The 22,286-nt window shown below is 32.6% G+C and overlaps 1 protein-coding gene across 1 annotated transcript; it reads right to left on the bottom strand.

The window, feature by feature from the left end:
* Positions 1-8,037: 8,037 nt before the first annotated feature.
* LOC130678564 (electron transfer flavoprotein-ubiquinone oxidoreductase, mitochondrial) lies at positions 8,038-21,943 on the bottom strand. The gene is made up of 7 exons (XM_057485843.1): positions 21,751-21,943; positions 21,316-21,423; positions 19,684-20,032; positions 19,273-19,579; positions 18,832-19,073; positions 18,117-18,733; positions 8,038-8,553 (listed from the first exon to the last, which is right to left on the bottom strand). Exons 1-7 carry the CDS (start codon positions 21,779-21,781, stop codon positions 8,390-8,392), a joined length of 1,818 nt encoding a protein of 605 aa, XP_057341826.1. The 5' UTR covers positions 21,782-21,943; the 3' UTR covers positions 8,038-8,389.
* Between the last annotated feature and the right edge of the window lie 343 nt (positions 21,944-22,286).

The following is a 22,286-nucleotide window of genomic DNA, read 5'->3' as shown; positions in this document are numbered from 1 at the left end:
AATACAAGGTAGTAAAAGTAGTTGGATAAATGGTGCTTTTATTACGGAGCAACAGTGTCCAGCGTTTGTGGAAAATCAGGCTGGTTACCTAGTCGAGGGGCGCGGGTAAACGCACGTACGAGTGCAACCCTCTCGTTGATTGGCAATGGGCTGCCGGTTACCATGACGACACCATCGTAGCCCGGGAAGTACCGTCTCTCTTATTCGCTTTATCTTTCTCTCTCGGCAACGACGACGACGACGACGACTACGACTACAACTATGACTATGACGATGCCAACGGCAACAACCCCAGCAGTGTACGGATGTGCTTTCTGAAAGAGGAAGAGACCAAAGAGACCTCTAGAAGAAGACTACAGCCAAGAAAAGGACAGGAGATGTTGAAGCAACGACCTGCTTGCACAGACTAGGAAAGCGAGAGTGTCTTAAGAATGGGGTTCAAAATGGAATAAGACAAGGATAAACAGTTCCGACGAAACAAAGAAACATACGGAAATCTTTATGATACTCTTAGCAACACCTCTTATTTTTGTACTGCTTAACATTTTATTTCTTCCTTATATCTTTTGAAATTTTTTCCTTTATTAACAAAAAATACGAGGACACAAAAAAATCTAAATCATGTGTCAGAGGAATTGAATGTCAAGTTTTATTTAATTTGAAAAATATATGAGATTATTTGTAAGTTGAGGATGATTATTGTCGTGTTTGTGACACTCGAGTAATTTAGTTTTGTAAGAGAATAAAAGACATTGCTATCTCGAATTGCTCATAAACTCTTTCAACGAGAAAAATATCTCTAGCTTAACAAACAATTCCAACAATCTGATCCGCACTTAGCTAGTCGTTTTAGAAAGTCGCGATCTCTTCCACTCCATATGACGGCATATATCCAGGAACGAACAAAGAAATACTTAAACTAGGGGATTGCCGAGTCGAAAAAGATGAAGGTGAAAAGTTAGCGCGATTGGAATTGAAGAAGAAGAATAATAATAAAAAAAAGGGAAAAAAATAAGGGAATTTAGCTAAATCTGAAAGAGTAGAAGACAATTGTCACTGGGTGGTAGGAACATAAATTGAATGTGTCGTTTGTTCTACTTGATAAAGCTACTTGCTCTATTGTTTTAGTTTTATGGATGTACTTTTGCTGATGCAACGGAACATCCTTGAATTATTGGATTTGCTTTTTTTTTTTTTCAAACGTACTAAAGTACTTGATATAAATTGCTGTTTATGATTGTAAAAAAGCCCAAAAAAATACAGTGGAGAAATTTTTAGATATTTTTTTTGCTCATTTCCTTTGGCGGATTTTATCCTCGCGCACGAACAAGACAGTATTCCCACTGAATTTATGGTCTTAATCTACCGGTAGAGTGGTTGGTAGAATGTCATTTGCTATTTTTTTTTTTTTTTTTTTGTCACTAAGCAGTAAATTGTTACGAGTTATAATATATAAGGACACAATTTGAGAGTGTCAGTGGTGTAAAATAGTGAAAATCATAAGAAACTTTAGTTGGAATCAGTCTATTTACTTTTGAGGAAAAGTAAATAACTTAGTTACTGTTCAAGTGCCACAATACTTTAGTGAAGATAATAGGAAGTTGATTTAGTTCCTCTCGGTCGTAATTTGCTCTAGCGAGCCGAAAATGTTCCATAAATATTCGACTACGTAGACTGTAGTTTTTGTATATATTTAAAGGAGAAAGAGGAATCGAATTTAAGTAAAATACCTTCATCTTCTCACTTTCTCCCTTTATTCGACTACTTGCTTTTAAATATATATGCAGTCACTCTGTATACACTGTACACCCTTAAGTTTCTTCGAATTCCCTATGAATACGCGGCATTGTCTTGAATCTCTAGAAGTCTCAACCAATTTCGGTATCTCTTTAGAGTATCCGGAATGTGAAAAGAAAGACTTTATTACAGTCTGCTTCGAGAGACTAGAGGACTTTTGAGGAAAAGTTTAAAAGTAGTTTCAAAGTTTACAGTCTGACGTGAATTTTATTATTTTTTTCCAAGATTTCTTTTGAATTTAACTTACTATTATATTATATTCAGAGAGGATCATCATATTGTCACGAAAAATACACCCACCATTTTTTTTTTGCTTTAAATTGAACAACTATTTTTTTTGCAAATTGAAAAAAAAATTTTTCATTTAAAGGTCAAAAGAAATATTATTAAACTGAAGTAATAATTTATATTTTCACAATTTCTCTGCGTTATTATATTTTATCTTTACTTTATCTTCTTCCCATCTTGGATTTCAACTGATTGTGGAGAAGAAAATTTTTCAAAGAATACATTTGCAATAAAATATTCATACAATTATAGAGCTGAATAAGAGACAGTGATGTTTGACAAAAGAAAATAACGTTGTTACTGAGAATGCGAAAGAGTTTGTAATGCAGAAGAGTCAAAGAAATTTGAAAAAAAAAATAATAATAACAAACTATAATACTGTGCACGGAGAGAAAATTATAGTAACCGTTCCTAGTACGTTTTTAAAATATCAATGCATACTGTCACGTCCGATTAATTTTTATAATTTTCGAAATCATTTTTTTAATTCATAAAAAATTTTATGACACACAATCAGTCGAGCGAACATCAAAACATCTATTAACAAGGAAAATCTTAGAAGTGGAGAGAATAATGCGTGCGCCGACCAAAGTGAAAAATGTGGAGGGACAGATAAGAAAATTTTGGGCCTGAGTAACGAGTAAAGTCTCGCTCTCTACTGGCAGCATTTATCAAGGTGCGAACAAGTTATTTTACAATGAAGAAAAAGAAAAAGAAAAGTGTTAGTATAAATTGAACTATAGTACATATAAGTACTTAATTTGAAGTTCATCATATCCGAATTATAAAATTAAAATTCAAACACGTGCAATTTAAAATTAAAATATTAAATAAAAGTTTGAAATGTTGTTTAGTTATATCAGAATTACAAAATTAAAATTCGAACATAGGGGAAGAGGAGGCAAAAGGGGGTAGGGTAAGCAAAACGGGGTACCCTCAAAATTTTATTAAAAAAATTTTATATTTTAAATGGTTTTTAAACATTTCAAAATCACTTTTTTAAATATAATTGAGCGTTATTTTGAATGTTTTTTGTTAAACTTTTTCGAAATTCAATTGTCAGTTGCAAAATATTAATGACTTTTGTTTTATGATAATCACTATTAAAAATTTGTTTTTCTTCCTTTGTATCCAATAATCATATAAAATATAATTTTTCTTCATGTAAATTACTTACAAAAAAATTTAACTTAATCAAATTTATTTAAAATCCAGAAATTTTTTTTTGTACCTTTTTGAGGGGGTACCCCATTTTGCCCGCAAAAATGAAAATTTTTTTTTTTAACGGCAACTGAAAATTTTTTCTATGTACTTTGAATACCATTCAAAAAGAGAAGATTTAGCGTATTTGAGTCCTCGAAAACTTGGTATTTCCTTAAGTACGCCATTTTGCCCCTCTCTCCCCCATGTAATTTAAAATTAAAATAGTAAATATAATTTTTGAATTGTGTGATTAGATTCGGCAGCTAGCCACCTAATATTTTTATTATTAACTATGGAGAACTGATTTAAATAACGTACCGAAAAATTGTACAACTGAAAAGAATCTAGTACTTATCTCAAACAGTGTTATCAGAAAATAATCTCTCAATCTCAACAATTTAGTAATTGAGTTGCGTTTTATTAATCTGAAAATAAACCTATCCTCCTTAATAAAAGATATCTGGGTTTCCCGGTCCATAGGCTTCGGCTTGGGCCAAATACCTACAAAACATCATTTATGTCAATTTCTGGCATAACAATACGGAATGGTAATAATTACTTGGAATTATCGGATATACGCCCATAGTTTCTGAGAAAAGTCATAGTAACCGCTCCCACGATGTATGTAAAATATTCCCATAATATTACAGTGATGGTTAACATAGTAGTATTGAAACAATTACCATGAGTAGTATGGGAACTACTATAATGGCATTGGAAAATTACCATAATTTTATAGGAACTATTCCGATATCCCATAGGAATGAAATCCATACAGATAGAAATGGTTACCATAATTAGTATTGTTGCCATTCCAATAATCGATATGTCAAAAAAACCTGTTACCATACGATATAGAAACCATTCCCATAACATATTGTAATTTTAATCATAAATTTCCCTCTGTGTTTTATATTATTGAATAAAAATCTCCATGCCGAGCTACACCTGTCACATAAAAAAAGAATTTGAATTAAAATATAAACCCTCGGCGTCACAGGAAGCCTCTTTAAATTTAACCAACAAAGAAATTGGAGTAGTTAACAATAAACCAAACACACTTATCTTCCTTAATGACAGTATACCAATGACTATTCTTTGTTGTATGTGATACGACGGACATTTGGCCCCGAGCTGATAGATCTTTAATCCGCTTTGTCAACCCTCATGCATTTTGTTTCCGCCAATACGAGTCACATCCCCTTCAATCATCCAACGATTTCGCTCCTCGAGGGCGGTACTAACTTCGACATCAACACAAAGACACCCTCGTTCATATATTTTTACTTTTCAGCTGCAATCAGCCCTCGGGATGACCACTTTTTTTAAGTCTTTTTATACAAAGGGTAGCTATATAATATTGTATAACAAAATGTATCAAATAGTTTACACCTAAAAAAAAAAAAAAAAAAAAAAACCAAGTGTATTTTATTTTGTTTATTTTTTTTACGTCATCATCAATCATCGCCCAAAAGAAAAATATTATCTTACTAAAAATTTTTATGAGATTATTACTCTTGTAGGGATAATGAAAATCTTAAAAATCCACTGGGGTTTGGTCATAAAATGGATAAAAAAAACTATATATATATATATATCATTATTATCCAAGGACTAAGTACATGAACCTTTAATTTATTTTCATTCAGGTAATGATAAAATAAAATAATGTATGTATATATATATATATATATGAAGAATGGACAAAATAAAATGTACTTTACGACCCCATCAAAATTGCAGACAGACCATTATATTTGATTACTTTCTGAGAAGGGCGTTATTGATAGCAATCGATCTGAACATATATGAAATTACGTTAGCAATGACGCACCCTAAAATTCGATTCTCTTTCTTTGTTACGACAATTTTTATTTTATTTTATTAAATGCACGATACACTAAAGTATCATTAAATTGCGGTCTTTTATTCATTATAATTTATAACGAATCTTTAGTCTGTCCACATTATTGTCAAGACACTCCTGCCACTCGTTAAATCTTTAGCTGTTGATAGTTTATGTAATTGCCGGTCTAATGACTTTAAGTAGTTCGACTTGAACTACTCGTGTTATCCAATAAGCCGCCCTCTATTTATATCTGGCCAATGTACAAGTATCGAAGTAGGAGAGCTAGTATATACAGCTGCCTGCAAAGTAACAATGTTGCTTTGATTGACTTCATTACTCGAAGGATCCGACGTAGTACATCCGGGGCTTTAGCGACCGGTCATCCGTGATAAAGGATAAAATCAACGCGAGAAAACGTACGTGTTTCAAGTGGAGATAATAACCTAAGTGTTTTATTTAATGGTTTATTATTTTTTGTCTAATAATATTAGTCCAGTCGCAAAAAAATTGATCTTTGTTTCGGGAATATTTACAATGTGTTCGATCATTATATGACATAATTTCCTCGATATCATTATTATTATCAATTCTTCTATATACTTCTATCCGATGATTAGGATAACATATATTTATTTATTTAATATTATTATTATCATTAGGGGAGGAAGAGGCAAAACGGTGTACTTAAGGAAATAGTAAGTTTTCGGGAACTCAAATGTATCAAATATTTTTTTTTTAACAGGGGTTAGCACTTCTGTCTCTATTACCCTCAAGTCCACGAACGGTACTATCTTTGTTGCACTTTTGCAGTAAATGAACACTTTGGCCGAGTTTTTCTCTTAAACAAACGAATATTATCAAATAATTGAAGTGCACTTCGCTAAATTAGACAGTGTATTTTGTATTTAGAGATTTTGTTTGCGAAAAAAACTCAACCAAAAATATTTGATAACCCCCGATAATGCGATATTTAAAGTGAGTAAAATACCCCCTGAAAAAGGTGGAAAAAAATTTCTGGATATTAAATAAATTTGATGAAATTAAATTTTCTTGTAAGTAATTTACATAAAGAAAAATAGTATTTAGCATAAATATATATATATAAGAACAAATAAATAAATGAAACAAAAGTAAAAATGTAAAAGGCTGTAATTATCTATAAGGTGCCCGCGGGTAATAAGGCCTGTCGGGTAATAAGGCCTAAGTGACAGAAATGATATTTAAAATAACCGCCTCCGCTAAAGGCTACTCTAATAGAAGGGTCTTGCATATAGATGTTACGACAAGTTTATAGAGTCCCGATACCACATTCCCTGTCTTCTATATTTCATCATCCGTCATATGATGTCGTAGCGCAGAAGAAATCATAAAAAACAATCTAGTCTTCTGACTCTTAAAAAAGATACTGATAGTTTTAAGCGCTGTTGAGCAAAGCAATCTAGTCTTCTGTTTTTAAAAAAGTATTGTTGCTAAATTTAAGTGATGATTCATCGCTAATACCAATTTTATTAAGCATTATTAAACTATTCCAGTTTGTTTAACCCGTAGGCCTTCTTACCATATCGTAGTAAAATAAGGCCTATTCGTATGGTTTTTGTAAAAGTTTAATTTTTTGTTTGTTTGTGGTATAAATTACCATTACTTCATTATATTTTATGGTTAATGTATTGAAATAAAGATTAATGATGTACCTGAAGATTGGAACGTTTTTGGTGGAATGAAAATAAAAAAACAAAATGAAAAGTAAAGAATCTACTAGATCTAGATTCCGGAAATGTTTCACACAAGTACGAGTATGTCAACCGAAAGTTTCAACCGGCCCCAATTACCCCTCAAGTCACTTTTAAGCGGTAAAATTACATAAATTTTTTCCATTTTCGTTGAGTGAAAACGTTCCAATCTTCAGGTACATGATTAATGATACATTTCGATAATTAAATGCAACATTTTCGATTCTATTCGAACTCTCCCTTAGGCCTTATTACCCGCCGGTACCTTAATTAAAATAAATATCTATCTATCCACGTTTCATATAATTATTATTAATATTATTATTATTATAAGTTTAATTTATAAATTTAAAATAATTTTGAACAAATATAATATTTTATTAAAAATATTTATATTGCGTTTATTATTATTAAATAATTATTCTTTGAATACAAAAAGGATAAGTGGATTTATGAGTGTGTTTTCAAAATATTTGAGGTATATGAGAAATATTATATTTAAAGGAGCTTAAAAGCTGGGAAAACTTTTGTGTACTTGATTTCAACCGCCACTCGACGGTACTATCTCATACAGAGCCAGGTAGGTTTTAAATGGAATACATTTACTAACCAAAGCGGATAGAAATTATTGATGAAAATAAATTGAATACTCGCTAGCTCGTCTGCCTTGTACGTTAAATCCTGTGTGAGTCTATTCAATTAACAAACTTCAAATATTACGTGTTACGATTAATTTACGTAACCAAATAAAGGGCAGAAAAAATATTAAGCAAACAGAAGCTTAAAATTAAACTAAACGTCTAATGAATGAAAAATGTTGTGAATATAAAATTTTTTTTTAATAGTTTTGTTTATTTATTTACATAAATGGTATTAAAAAAATATGTATTCATACATTCAAGGCACATGATTTAATTTAAAAGATATTTCATACGTTGAATATATATCATTTTTTTTTTTTACTACAGTCTTGCATTGATTGGCTTGCACAATATAATTAAAAACTAATTTAATTTTCATTAAAAAAATAAAATACTTATCATAAGTAATGAAATCGTAAATGATAAAAAAAAAGAATTCAATGAAATCGCGAATTGTTCTTTTATATTGTAATTAATTTATTAATTAAATTCCGAATATTCAGTGAACTTTTCAAATAATTTTTTCGTACTGTTAATTATCAGTATAATACGAAATTAAAATTTAAAAAATTAATCCAACAAATAATAATTTTTCATATTAAATTAAAAGTAATTAACAATTTATTAAAATTTAATTATATTAAATAAAACATTTAAATCCTCGAATAAGTCTTTGATTAATCAATATATTTTTAATTAAAGCTTTTTGAAAGCAGCCCGATTATTTTAATAATTATCATTATAATATAAATTATTACTGTCAATAATATAATGGAAGACGTAAAAAATAATAAATGGAGAGTAATAGTAATAAAAATGGAGTAAATAGATATATAGTATAAAGAAAAGAAGGAAAGCTTAAGAAAAATGATGTCGAGTTCTCACATGCCGTTGTAAGCAGGTCCACCTCCGCCCTCAGGCACCACCCAGTTGATGTTCTGACTCGGGTCCTTAATATCACATGTCTTGCAGTGTATACAATTGGTAGCGTTGATCTGTAGCTTCAGGCCATTGCCACTTTCCAATGGTACGTACTCATATACTCCTACACAATAATAACAAACACGTGAAACAAAATTGAACATAAATAACAACAATAATAATAAATGTAATCTTTCACTGAAGAAAAAAAATAACTTTTGTAAAAACAATATTTTCTTTAGTATAAATCAATAAAAATTATTACATTATTAATTTTATATCTAAGATGAAAAATAATTTTCCTGACACCAGCATCGAAACTTAAAGTTTCAGTGTCTCTGCAGTCAGTCGAAAGAAGATAATTTCAGTCCAATGCCGCGAATTAGTACTTGCAAACGCGTAAGTTGTGAATACCTTCAGTCAGCGGGCAGAAACAAACTTGTTTCATCCCTTGGGAACAAACAATAGTATATTACTCACTAAAAGAGGAAAGTAGGACATTCCGCCCCACGAGTATAATTGTCTACCCGAGCCGAAGGCTTCGAGGCCCGACTTTCCTCCGTAGTGTGTATACAATTTTTCACCAGATTTGCAATGGAAAGTTTAAAGTTCTGCCTCCGTTTGTGGAAAGAATGGCGCATGCGCTAATTTTTATCATAGAAGAAAAGAACGACTTTCTTGTCTCTACACGCCGAAAAAAAAATGCTAACTATCAGCATCTTGTAACAGGGAATGATTACCATCTGTATGTGATAATAATTATCATGCCTGTATGTTAACTATTTGTTTCTCATACAGTAATAATTACTATTGCCGATCGTAATAGTTAACATAAAAGCATGATAATGATTACCATCTGTACAGGTAAAGATTGGAACCCGACTGGTTACTGTTCTGCACCCGACTCAGTACGGGTGTACAGATGGTAATCATTCCTTATTAGAAGATGGTAATAGTTGGCATTTTTTTTTCAGCGTATAAAAAAGGCAGAAATTTAAACTTTCGGTGTAGATATGGTAAAAATAATGTTTCTGCCCGCAAACCGAAGGCTTTCGCAATTTAAACTCTGATACTCATCATTTGTTTAATAATAATTTCAAATCACTAATTTTATTTACGTTAACGACAGTTCCGACTGTGATTAAATTTTATAAAAGTGTGAATAATAAATAGCATTTATAGTTTCTGCTTAGTTATAAATTGCAAATGACAACTTATGCTTACGCTAATAGTTGATCACCCCATTGGTCTTAAATTAATTTGTTTCTGACTGGCTGCTGACTGAAACTTAGTTCCAATGCAGGTAATCATAAAAAATCTAGTGTGTAACTCAGAATGAAATACGATTTCAAACTACGGGTAATGTCAGCCAACACTCTGGTCTGAAATCGTTTTCTTTCATCCTTTGTCACACAATATACTATTATTGGAAGAAAAAATTCGAAATTTATTTACACCATTCCAAAAAAATAGATCAGCGTATCTCGAGCTGAACTTAGATTTGTTCGATTAAAAAAATAATTTTGAATAAAATCTTCAAATTTTTACCCTGAAAATATGTTAGATTGAAAATTTCCAATAGTATAATTTCTGGTGAGAAAAAAACACAATATTTCTAAGTTATTTTTTCTCAGTGTTGGGTAATAATAAAAAAAATATTCAACAATAAATTATTACAACCCTACAATCTATTTTACCAACTTAATACTGTACAAAAGTATGATATAAAATTTTTCCAACGTCATTTCCTTTAACTCTCAACAATCCTGTTATTTCTTCAACATTCTCATTTTAACCATCACGTTCTGTTAACCACGTAATTTTCTTGAATTTTCTCTTAACTTACTCTCGCAACGTGTACTGCAGTAAACGCGTTATAAAAACAAAAAAAAAATACTTGAGCAGAATAAGAAAGCAAATGAAATTAATCGTCAGTATCCACGTCCAACTCTTTATTTTTTTATTCTCCTATTTCTTTATTTATTATTTCGCAGTCTGTTTTTACTTTTTATCTTCCTCTCATGAATTGAAGATTCAACGAGATAAAATTTAACTGAAAGCTCTTGCGTGTTTAAGGTGGATTTTTTATCCTACTTCTACTTTCACCTCTAACGTTAACGTAGTTCTGCTCGAGGTACAACTTGGTCTGTGTACATAAAGACGCAGAGACAAATTGAAAGAGCAGGGTAAAAAACATGAATGTTTTTTAGGGAATAAGATATGTTCTTAAAGTAATAAGTCGTTATGAAGAAAAAACAGCTTATTAGTAAAATGTTTTTAACTTTTTTTCTTATTTCTTGCAGTGGTAGTGAAGTTAAAAATTAAATGAACCTGAAATTTTTTCTCTATTCTCATTCTATTTTAATATTTTTTTCATCCATTTTCTTTTTGTAGTGCGCTTTTGTTACTTTGAGCAGAAGCACCGAAATAGGTACTCTCCTGTTATTATTTCAAAGTAAAAATATACCAAGCAAAGATCAGATAAAGCTCTCGAGGAAATAAGCCGTGCTACTTTATTTCCCACGGAGAAAATGCAATCTCCTGTCTCTACGAAATAAGGAGCAAAGGGGCAAAAAGAAAAGTAGACGGGAGGTGAAGGAAGGAAAGCACAGAGAGATGAAGAGTTGAAGAGGACGCCGAGGGAAAGGGGAAAGAGCTGAAGGGATATTGTATGGTCTTGGCGGTGTTCACTCCATTTGTATCGTCCGGTCTTAGTCGTACATCCGCAATGGATCGTCTAAGCTTCTTAAGCTCAGTGACAGACGCGCACGGATGAACGTTTTACTGCTATGCCGTTGTCGTTGAATGTCTTACCTTCAAACTGCGGTTTATCTAAAACGTGTGCTAAAGGTTACTGTAGATAAGACGAGATTTCTTGGGGATCACTATTTTTATAATTTATACTATTTCACCTTTGATATTTTTTATCTCATTATTTATTTATAACTTTTCATATATTTTATAAATAAATCCGACTGATCAGAGATTTCATATCAACAATTCAAAATAAAAAAAAATAAGGTACCCGCGGGTAATAAGGCCTATTGTCTTAAATTTGAAATAGTGAGAATAGAGACTATTCACTGTTTACTACACGGAAATAAATTTTCGTTAAAAATTACCGTTAAATTCACTGTAATCGAGGGACATAATGCGGCGCTTTTATTTATGACCATTTTCAAATTAAAAATTACGGAAAAATTTATTTATTTTGAGGTTACACTTCATAAAATTTAATGAAAACCGAATAAAATTTACAGTAGACTACGTTAAAATTTGTTGAAAAAAAGTTAAAAATTATCTCACTTACCGACAAATGATTAGGTCGTGCCATTCGTCCCACGATTACAGTGAATTTAACGGTAATTTTTAAAAAAAATTTGTTTCCGTGTAGTGAAAAGTATGTCACTTATTCAAATAGTAGTATGCTTTTGACTGGCAATAAGTGACTTTTCACCGCCAAATAGTGATTTTTATTAATTTTCACTAATTCGTTTTTAGAGAGTAAGTGACAGAAATGATATTAAAAATAACCACCTCCGCTAAAGGCTACTCTAGTAGAAGGGTCTTGCATAGAGATGTTACGACAAGTTTATAGAGTCCCTATACCACGTTCCTTGTCTTCTATATTTCATCATCCGTCATATGATGTCGTAGCGCAGAAGAAATCATAAAAAACAATCTAGTCTTCTGACTCTTAAAAAAGATACTGATAGTTTTAAGCGCTGTTGAGCAAAGCAATCTAGTCTACTGTCTTTAAAAAAATATTGTTGCTAAATTTAAGTGATGATTCATCTCTAATACCAATTTTATTAAGTATAATTAAACTATTCCAGTTTGTTTAACCCGTAGGCCTTATTATCCTATCGTAGTAAAATAAGGCCTATTCGTATGATTTTTGTAAAAGTTTAATTTTTTGTTTGTTTGTGGTATACATTACCATTACTTCATTATATTTTATGGTTAATGTATTGAAATAAAGATTAATGATACATTTCGATAATTAAATGCAATATTTTCGATTCCATTCGAAATCTCCCTTAGCCTTATTACCCGCCGGTACCTTAATTAAAATTCTATTGATTGATTTTTTTTTCTTATGTTTTTTAATATCAATTATTTGTATCAGTATCGAAAATATAATTGAACTAAATCTAAAATTAAAATAAATAAATGTAATTAATTGTTATTATTAATATCAACCTCAAGAAGCCAAAGTGACATCAATATATCAAAAGGTATTTCCCCGCAGATGATGCTCAATGTTTTATTGTACAATTTAGTAGTACCAGTGTATCTATGTAGTTACAGTAGAACGAGTACATTGAGTGTCTGACTAACTCTCGATTGCATTCACTATTCATGGCTGACCGGAGTTCGCGGTACCTGGTATGCACGTCTGACTCCCACGAGTACCTACTTCACTCCCAGCAGACACTAACGTCCAGACTGTAAACTCTCTCTATCTCCACTACCATCTCTATATCTCTCCCTCCTTCCATTTCACTCAACCATTCAACCATATTCTCTCTTTCTCTCTCTTTCTCTCTCTAGCTCTCTCAATCCATCCCCTCGTGAGAGTAAAGTGTCTAGCAACCAATTTAAAATAAATTTTCCAAGTAAATTTATTTTCATACCTGTTTACCCCTTCTATTTTCCATAATACACACAAACTTTATGTCTATATGTTAGTTTGTATATTTTTATATTTTTATTTATACACTTTAGCAGTATGAATTTTTCGAATTACTGGCACTCTCACGTCTCTTCTAAAGTGTCAACCAAGTGAATAACAATTTACCAAGTACAGTCATCTCTTTGGTATTCACACTTTTGCACTTTTATCCTCCATTCTTTTTCACATTCTCCTTTCCACACACTCTAGATTCTAGATGAGAACACATTCTGTACTCAAGACTCTTGAACATTTTACACTCAAGACTCTCACTCCTATTCTCACACACAAGCAAACCCACCCCCTTACATTGTCTTGGTGAGAGACCAGTAACTGATAAAAAACAAATTTATTCTCACGGACCTTTTTTTATATTTTATTTTGATAGTCTTAAGGATCGAACTGACTTCCTTGAACCTCTCTATCTCTCCCTATCTAAGAGCTCCGTCTTTTCATGTTACCGTGTCTTTACTTATACTTTTTTCTCTATTTCTTTATAACCACACCTTTAACATTCACGTTCAAGCTCGGTGGCTGTGCTGCTGCCTTTTCCTTTAATACAGACGCCAATAGAAACGAGCGACATCGCAAGAGAAAAGCATACCCTGAGGGTTGTTTCCTTATGCCGCACCTTTACCTCTTAGCGCTGCCAGACGAGACGAGACGAGACGCCGTTTCCTCGAATTGAGGGTGTGAGCTGACTGTGTATACTTGGGTTATCGACTCTCGACTGTGGAGTAGAGTATAACGACCGAATTTACAAAGACCCGGCGCGTTCATGTCACGATCAAATAACACCAAAAGGAAATACAATATGCCTAATGCGGAAGTACTTTTTGCTATCAATAAAATAATTAATAAATAATTATTAGGGGTGAAATTTACTCCGAGGGGAAGTTTATTTTAATGCAGATTCAAATAAAATCCAGACTACTCCTTAATTACTCCGCTTAATAGACAAATTCCCTATTTACTCCGTATGCGGAGTAATATTTTGCAAAAACTCCGAAATTCCGAGTGATGGAGAATTCGGATTTAAATAAAATTCATAATCACTCTGAATTCACTCCCGATTTTTTAAAGTGTAGTTCGAACTTACAAATTATTTGTATCGAATCGAATCGAATAATTCAAAATTTTTCGAATTATTCGATTCGAAATTAGAACCCGATGCGCACACCCCTAATAATTATTAAAGTTGAATATTTTGAGACTCAGAGTTTTCAATTTTAAAATATTAAATTCTTGTGGTTTATTGCAGTGGAATAAATTTAAAAATGAATGAAAATTTATATCGGAAAAATATTTAGAAAATTGAACATGAAAAAAAATGAGCTGTAATTTCTTTTTTTTTTTGTTTCTTTTTATCGTAGGAAGAATATTAAAAAAGTTGACGAAGCGTGAAGTTCTTGAGCTGAAGGGTCAACCAATTGACGCATTTTTTTATCGTGAATAAAAATAAAAGTTTCATTGAAAAAGTAAAAAAAAATTAAAGAGAAATGGAAGAGTGATCGCGTCGTCTGGCACGGTAACAATGGAACACAATAACGGGTTGCAAGCGATCCACAGTAATTTTCATCCCTTTCTTCCTCTCGCGTGCCAGTGATTTGTGGGTACAAGAGTTTCGAGAATTTTGCTCGATGAGCAAAATAGAATAGAGCACCACGAAATTGTTGAGGTTTAAATCCACTGATTTCTCGACTGAAAATTATCCAACAATTTATTATTATATACATATCTATATCTATATTTTTTTTCATTTATATAATTCCTCAGCGCTCGTATTCGCAAACAAATCTCGTGTTTTCTCTTCCAAAGTCTATTCAAATTACATCAATTAAATAAAATATATAGATATATATATTTTTTTCGTTGTTATTAATCGCCACGAGATTAAATATAAATCTAATTACCAACAGCGTAGACATTCGAGTCGCGTACGATTGGAAAATCGAGTTGGATTGAAATTAAATGCGGTTGTAAGTGAGTATCGTGTGAAATTACAGAAGAGGCATAGAAAAAGTTTAAATCCTTAAAATATTCTACCGTCGTACTGGATTCTCAGACGTTAAAGCAATTAACTTACTAGATATCCTATCGAAGAGTATAAGATTCGAAAGGAAGAAAGGGTAAGAAGGAAAAAGCTGAAGGAGATCAAGAACAGTAGTAAGATGGGGAAGATCATAACCAATACCGAGATCCACTTACCATAAGACCGAGAAATCCAAGAAGTAGAAGAGTAGAAATAGAATAAGAATCAGAAGAAGAAGAAGAAGAAGAAGAAGAAGTAAAAGAAGATGATCAGCACGAGTGTGGATAAGTCTTATGATGGTAGTAAAGATGTGAGGGGTTGGTGCTTTTACTTGGTCCGGGGTCGTCTAGCCGTGCGGGGTTCGTCCGGGCCACTCACAGGTTCAAGGACACACCGGTCGATACTCCCGGCGCGAACAGAAAAGGACGATTGCCCGGACGAATACTAAAACCGAACGCGAGGGAGGATGATAGCGAATCCAAGAGAGACAGGATGTAAAAGAGGATATAGAAAGCCAAAGAGACAAAGACCCGTTGTGAGAAAGAGTACGACTGAGGAAAAAAGAAAGCTAAGCAAAGCGAAAGTAAAGGAAAGAGGAATAAGGAAAAAATAAAAAAATATAAAATAAACGGTAAGGAGGAAGCGAATCGAGAAACTTCCGAGGGTTCGCTTTTCTCTGTACTCTCTCTGTAAACTCTCTTTACTCCCAGTACACTGTCTCACTCAGCCCCATGGGATTTTATGGAATAAATTGTCGCTCCGCGTACATTTTATACTGAATACGTACAACCGTATTGGGTAGCGACGGATCGAGTTAGTAGTCGGTGCGATTTATTGCCATTGTCACATCTCTTTAGTCGCTTTTTTTCTGTTATTTATTTTATTTTTCCATCAGACTGACGGTGATTCGTCAAAAAATATAATTGATTTTTAAAAATTCATTATTTCGTATTCTGTTTTTAATAAATTTATTTTTTCTTTCCTCTTTTTTTACGAAAATAAATCTAGTCAGAGTTGTGATGGGTTTAAAGTTAGTTCCTTTTATCCAGGACATAAAGTACGAGGGTTAATAAAGGCCTAAGGTAAAATATATTTGTACGGATGATATATATTATAATATGTGTATATGTATGTATAATTTCTGTATATACATATATATGGGGTACAAAAGCCCAAAGAGAAACTTGTAGACTTTGAAACATTAAGAGGATTTTGCTCGTTTGCAAGTCTCCCGGTGGTCTTATCCAAGTCGAAAAGCTTTGCAATTGCAAAATGTCACGCCTTTATTGTCCGCAAATGTGTATGCAAACGTACACTCGAGACGTTTTCCTTTTTTCGTTTCGTTTTCTATTCTTTTTCCCTATTTTTTTAGTTCACATCATATGATAATGAGTCACAAAGAGACACATGTGGTGAGAGACTTTTCTTTCGTGTCTTCTCTTTCGTATGAGAAAGACTCGTTTCTCCAGCAGATTCAAATAAAAAAGAAAAACAGTGTGTAAGGTAAGTGTAACAATACGAATTTTAACCACAAAGCATTATAACGCAGCTTTGTCTACGATTTTCCGCGTCTCTTCAACTCTCCCAGTTTATTTACTTATTTAAATTTTTTTTTTTCATGTTACTTTATTTTCTTTTCTGCTGTCTTCTTATTATACTTTTTAAAGCAGCCATACTAATGCTCGGGATCCCGGCTAATTACGTAATTACAACGCTAAGTTTATTTACTTATCCGTAATTTATGCATGACCTCATACGAATTTTAATTTAAATATTTTATTTTTATATTAATTTACTTTATTTATTTTATATATTTATATTTTTTATCTGTAAATTTTTATCAAACGTCATTCTGTACGTAAAATCCTATGGGTATTGTGTGATAATAAATAGAAAAATAAATAAAAAGAATTTATTCCCGGGCGACTGCACAAAATTCAATTTAGAAATTGAAAAAATTCAAAAAATATCAATTTTAAAAATAGTTGTAAATTTTTTGATGTAATTTTATTGACAAAAAAAAATATAACTAAACACTATGCTTTTATTTATTGTTACTAATATATATTTTTTATCATCGAAAGAGAAATTTAAAAAAATGGTTACACGTTAAATTTAGGAGTCTAATTTTTAGTAAACGTTTTTTTTATCTCGGATGATTTTATTTTTAAAAACAATTGATTTACGAGAAGCAATTCTAAACGTCGAACAATCTGTCTCTGGAATAATACCTCGAACTGTCGCGAGCAATCGACTGACTACCGGTGATTCTATTCGCGCGAATAAACGGCTATCGACAGAGTGATTAATGGGAACGATAAAACTGACTGGTTAGTACAGTTTTCTTTCTCTCTCCTTCTCTCCCTTTTTTAACTCTTTCATCCTGAATTTTTTTATCTTTTCGTTTCAACCCCCCAAGAAAAATAAATGATTGTTCAAGTATAACAGTTTCACTCGAATAGAAAATTACTTTACTCAATTCATGTACGTCTAGTAAAAAATTTTTTAAAATAAGGAAAAAAAAATAAATTTCTTGAATGCTCGTTAATTGACGTCCCCGTAAATCCGACTTATCATCATACTGTAAAAAAACTTGGTCATCAAAATTTTTCGCATTCACTCCATTTGGATTTTTTTACCGGAATCTAAATGAGAAAGATCTGACGTATAAAAAATCACCATAACCGCTGCTATCAAGTTAGTGGGGTCACTTTTAACCTTTACCTTTTTTTCTTTTTTATTTTTTTCCCTACAAAAACAACTCATTAAAGTGCTAATTTAAATCACGCTCGAGGGCACGAATTTAAATTGAAGATCCAGAGCAAAGTAAGAGCTCGAATGGTCGAGAAAATGACATCGTCAAGTCAACGTCAACTAAAACTACGACGATGACAAGGAATACGATGAGTAAAGTTGATGAATAAAAATAAAAGTAAAACTGGTAAAAAAAAAAGGTAACTGAAGACGTAATTTTACTTACCGGCAGGACAAAAACGCCCCTCAGGTCCATCGTAGATAGCGAGATTTTTTTCAACTGGCACAGTATCGTCGAGTAGAGTTAAGTGAGGAGGTTGATCAGGTTCATGATTAGTGCCAGTAAGTGCAACAGACGACAGTAAATCAAATGACACTTGATTATCAGGTTTTGGGTATTCAATAGGCGTACACTGAGACGCTGGTTTCAATTTAGTATGATCAGCACCACCGTGTGACAGCGTCCATGGCTCTTTGCCCCTCATTAACATAGAGAATCCTCCGTACATCAGACCTCCGTATAATCCCAAGCTAGAGTGGAAGCTGGGTCGGAAATTCCTCACAGCCTTCAGCTCACTCCAAATCCAACTGTTTTTTATTTTATCCGTATAAGTCTTGGGTTCGAGACCACTAGTAGTCGAAGTGCTGGTCTCTGCCTCAATTATCGCTTCCACGGCACTCTCGGCAGCCAGCATCCCGCTTTTCATGGCATTATGTACGCCCTTGATCTTGGGTACATTGAGAAATCCCGCAGTGCAGCCAACTAAACACCCGCCCGGGAATTGAAGCTTCGGTATGCTTTGGAAACCGCCTTCCACTAGTGCTCGTGCTCCGTACGCTATTCTATTTAATTTTTAAGTGTCCTTTAGTGGTTTATAATTTAATTATCAACAACAAAGCCATTTAATTTACAGTAAATGAGTTAAGTTAAACTTTAATACCTCTTTCCACCTTCGAAGGTCGGACGGATAGCCGGATGCTGTTTAAATCTCTGGAATTCTTTAAATGGATGCAAGTATGGATTACTGTAGTCCAACCCCACGACGAATCCAACAGCAACTAATGGCGTCTCGTCCTTCAAATGATACAAAAAGGATCCACCGTATGTGTTTTTATCTAGCGGCCAACCAACGGTGTGTTCAACTGCACCAGGGCGATGTTTTTCTGGATTTATTTCCCATACCTACAAGCACATAAATCACCGGCATTTAGTAGACACTGACGTGACCGAGACAACCGAAACAATCCAGACAGCCAAGACAAATGTGATAAAATAAAGTCAAAAAAAAAATAATAAAAAAACTATGAAATATCTCCGTCACTGGCTTACAGGATTAGATATCGAAATGGCCGATAGTTCGGTTGTTCTTAGATTGGATTACCTCTTTGAGACCGATCCCATAGCTCTGAGGCTCGCAATCTGATCGTAAATTTAATCTGCGCGACACCTGTTTCGTCAGATGCCCGTGACAGCCTTCAGCGAAGATCGTACACTTGGCGTGAAGCTCCATCCCACGTTCAAACGTCTCTTTGGGCGAACCATCTTTGGCTATACCGACGTCATTAGTCGCTACACCCTTTACCGAGCCGTCTTGGTGATATAAAATTTCAGAGCCTGCGTACCCAGCGTATAATTCAACACCTGCTGCCTCCGCTTGCTCACCCAGCCACGATACAACGTGTCCTAATCTACATAAACAATAAATTATCATAATTACTTATTTATTACTCAAAGAACAATAAATTTGCTGGGATTATTTTTGCTTCTCTTGAGCACTGAGTGTTTTATTTACCTGACGATGTAGTTCCCGTGATTGTACATGGGCATTCCTTTGATAATGGGAATAGGTATGCGGCCCTTTTCTGTTAGCAATGCAAATTTATCCTCAGTAACTGGTGTTTTTAGAGGCGCACCGAGTTCCTGCCAGTTTGGAATTAATTCATTCAGAGCAACTGGATCAATGCAAGCGCCACTGAGTATATGACTGCCAACAGTTCCAGCTTTCTCGATTAATGTCACACGTAAATCACGTCCCGACTCCTCGGCTAGTTTTTTAGCTCTAATTGCTGCTGACAGTCCAGCTGGACCCCCGCCGATTATCAGAATGTCTGTTTCGTCGACAAATCTCTCCATGTTTGTGCCTGGAAATTGTAATTATTTATTTCAAATAACTTAATCTTGGGAATTCGGACAATAAGTGAAGATGTTATATTATAAAATTTGCAACGTTTCGCTAATTTATTTCGGCTTCATCAGGCGAACTAAGAATAAAAAAATTCTCCTTGTTAATACAAATATTTGACATATGAAACAAAATGAATAAAAATACACGCAGATAATTTTTGAGTAAAAATTACCCATAAAATTTATGGGAAAAAAAAATTTGGAAAGTAAAAAATCTACTGGATGACTAGATTTCTGAAATGTTTCGCATGTAGATGCTAATATGTCAGCCGAAAATCTTACGCCAACCCTTAACTCCGAAACTACTCCTTAAGCGGTCAAATTTCATCAATTTTTTTCATTTTCGTTGTTCGAAAAACGTTCCGATCTTCAGGTACACTAAAATTTGGCACTATAAGGACATCTATCCAGTAACTACATTTATACTGTGTTGTTAGTAGAAATTGCACTTCATCTACATACTATCGAGCAGTATATTTTACAATGTGCATAGAAAAAATTTTGATATTTACCACATGTCCTCACAGTATCAAATTTTTAGGGTAATTTTTACTAAAAATTTCTCTGTGTGTATCAATAGTTACTCTTATGCTTAACATCCTCGTCTAGTTTTTACAAAGTCAACGGATTTTATAATATATTGTAACGAATGTGAATTTCTAATATAAGTGTGTTATCATTGTAGTGTATAAGTGATATTAATTTAAGATACCAATCACTACAATAAAATCTTCATTTAGGCAGATTGCCATGTCTACTCAGAATCTAACTACCTCGTACCAACTTTATTCAAAAATCGTTAGCCCTAATAGCTCAGCTCAAAAATTTCTTGATTCTAAGATTTCTTTATTCCATTACATCATTATTCCAAGACATCTCTACCCAAACTTTTGAGAAAAAGTAAACAACTCAGTAAGCAGGAAAATGCTTTCTTTTTCTCAGAAATTTGGGCAGAGTTGTCTTGGAATAATGATGTAATGGAATAAAGAAATCTTAGAATCAAGAAATTTTTGAGCTGAGCTATTAGGGCTAACGATTTTTGAATAAAGTTGGTACGAGGTAGTTAGGTTCTGAGTAGACATGGCAATCTGCCTTCATTTATTGTCTAAATTCCCAAGATTAAGTTATTTTAAATATTTTGATCATGGACGAGAACTCAAATAGTAATTATTTATTTTCTTTGTCAATCTATTGGCCTTAGGTTAATAAAAAAGTAAATAAATACTTATTAAAGTATTACCTTTCCATCTTGGATCACTTTCACGTGGTACTACTGTGTAATGAGTTGTAATTTTAGGAAACGATGATTCCGAAAATGATCTTTTGGACAATTGCTGAATTTGTTTGACTGTTTAATAAAAATAATGAATTATTTGTTACAATTAAAAAACAATTGACTATTTATATTATCATAAAATTATAATTATATGGAACACTTGAGTGTACTTTGAACTGTTACATAATATTGAGTGATATAAACATACTATGATTAATAAAATAATGAATTGATGATTTTAATAGGGAAAGTTTAATGTAAAATGATAAAAAACTGTTGCAATATTAAGTATGAGATTATAAATGCTGAATATGATTAATGAAATTTAAAATTTTGAGATTATTGTTTGTGTGGAGGAAATTTATTGACAGTAGTTTTAAATGTAAATAAATAGATTACCAAATTTAATGGTTTTCAAAGCACAGGCCATAGTTACACACTGGTAACTCACAGCTGGGCCAGACTAATTGGCCCCGAAAGTTATTTCTACTCCAACAAGTGTATTATTATTTTTATTATTATTATTTGTTATTATTTGGCGATTGTTACGTCTGTTGATTAGACACCAGCACAACACAACTGATTAGAGCGATCCAAGCGACCTTATTTTTCATGTGTTCGTACGTATTTTTAGTTACGACTAAAAACTCAACTAAAATGAATTCTTTATCGACTTATGATAAAGGTTGTGGTCAAATTACTATCAAGGCAGAGATTTATTATGCCGATAACCAGTAAGTGATCTCTTTTTCGATCAGAACTTGGCCAAGACGTCTGTATATTTGACAGACCGAAAATGTACTTTTGAATGATCCTGAAGTTAGCAGACAATTAACAATTTTCGGATTTTTTTTTCAGCAAATTAATTACGAAAAAAAAAAAAAAACTAAAAATATGCACATATAGAAAATTTAAAAAACTACAGGTGCAATTTT

The sequence above is a fragment of the Microplitis mediator genome, chromosome 2 (genome assembly GCF_029852145.1).
Source record: "Microplitis mediator isolate UGA2020A chromosome 2, iyMicMedi2.1, whole genome shotgun sequence".
NCBI lineage: Eukaryota > Metazoa > Arthropoda > Insecta > Hymenoptera > Braconidae > Microplitis > Microplitis mediator.
Note: the sequence above shows the minus strand (reverse complement) of the source record. Positions and strands in the feature narration are given on the sequence as shown.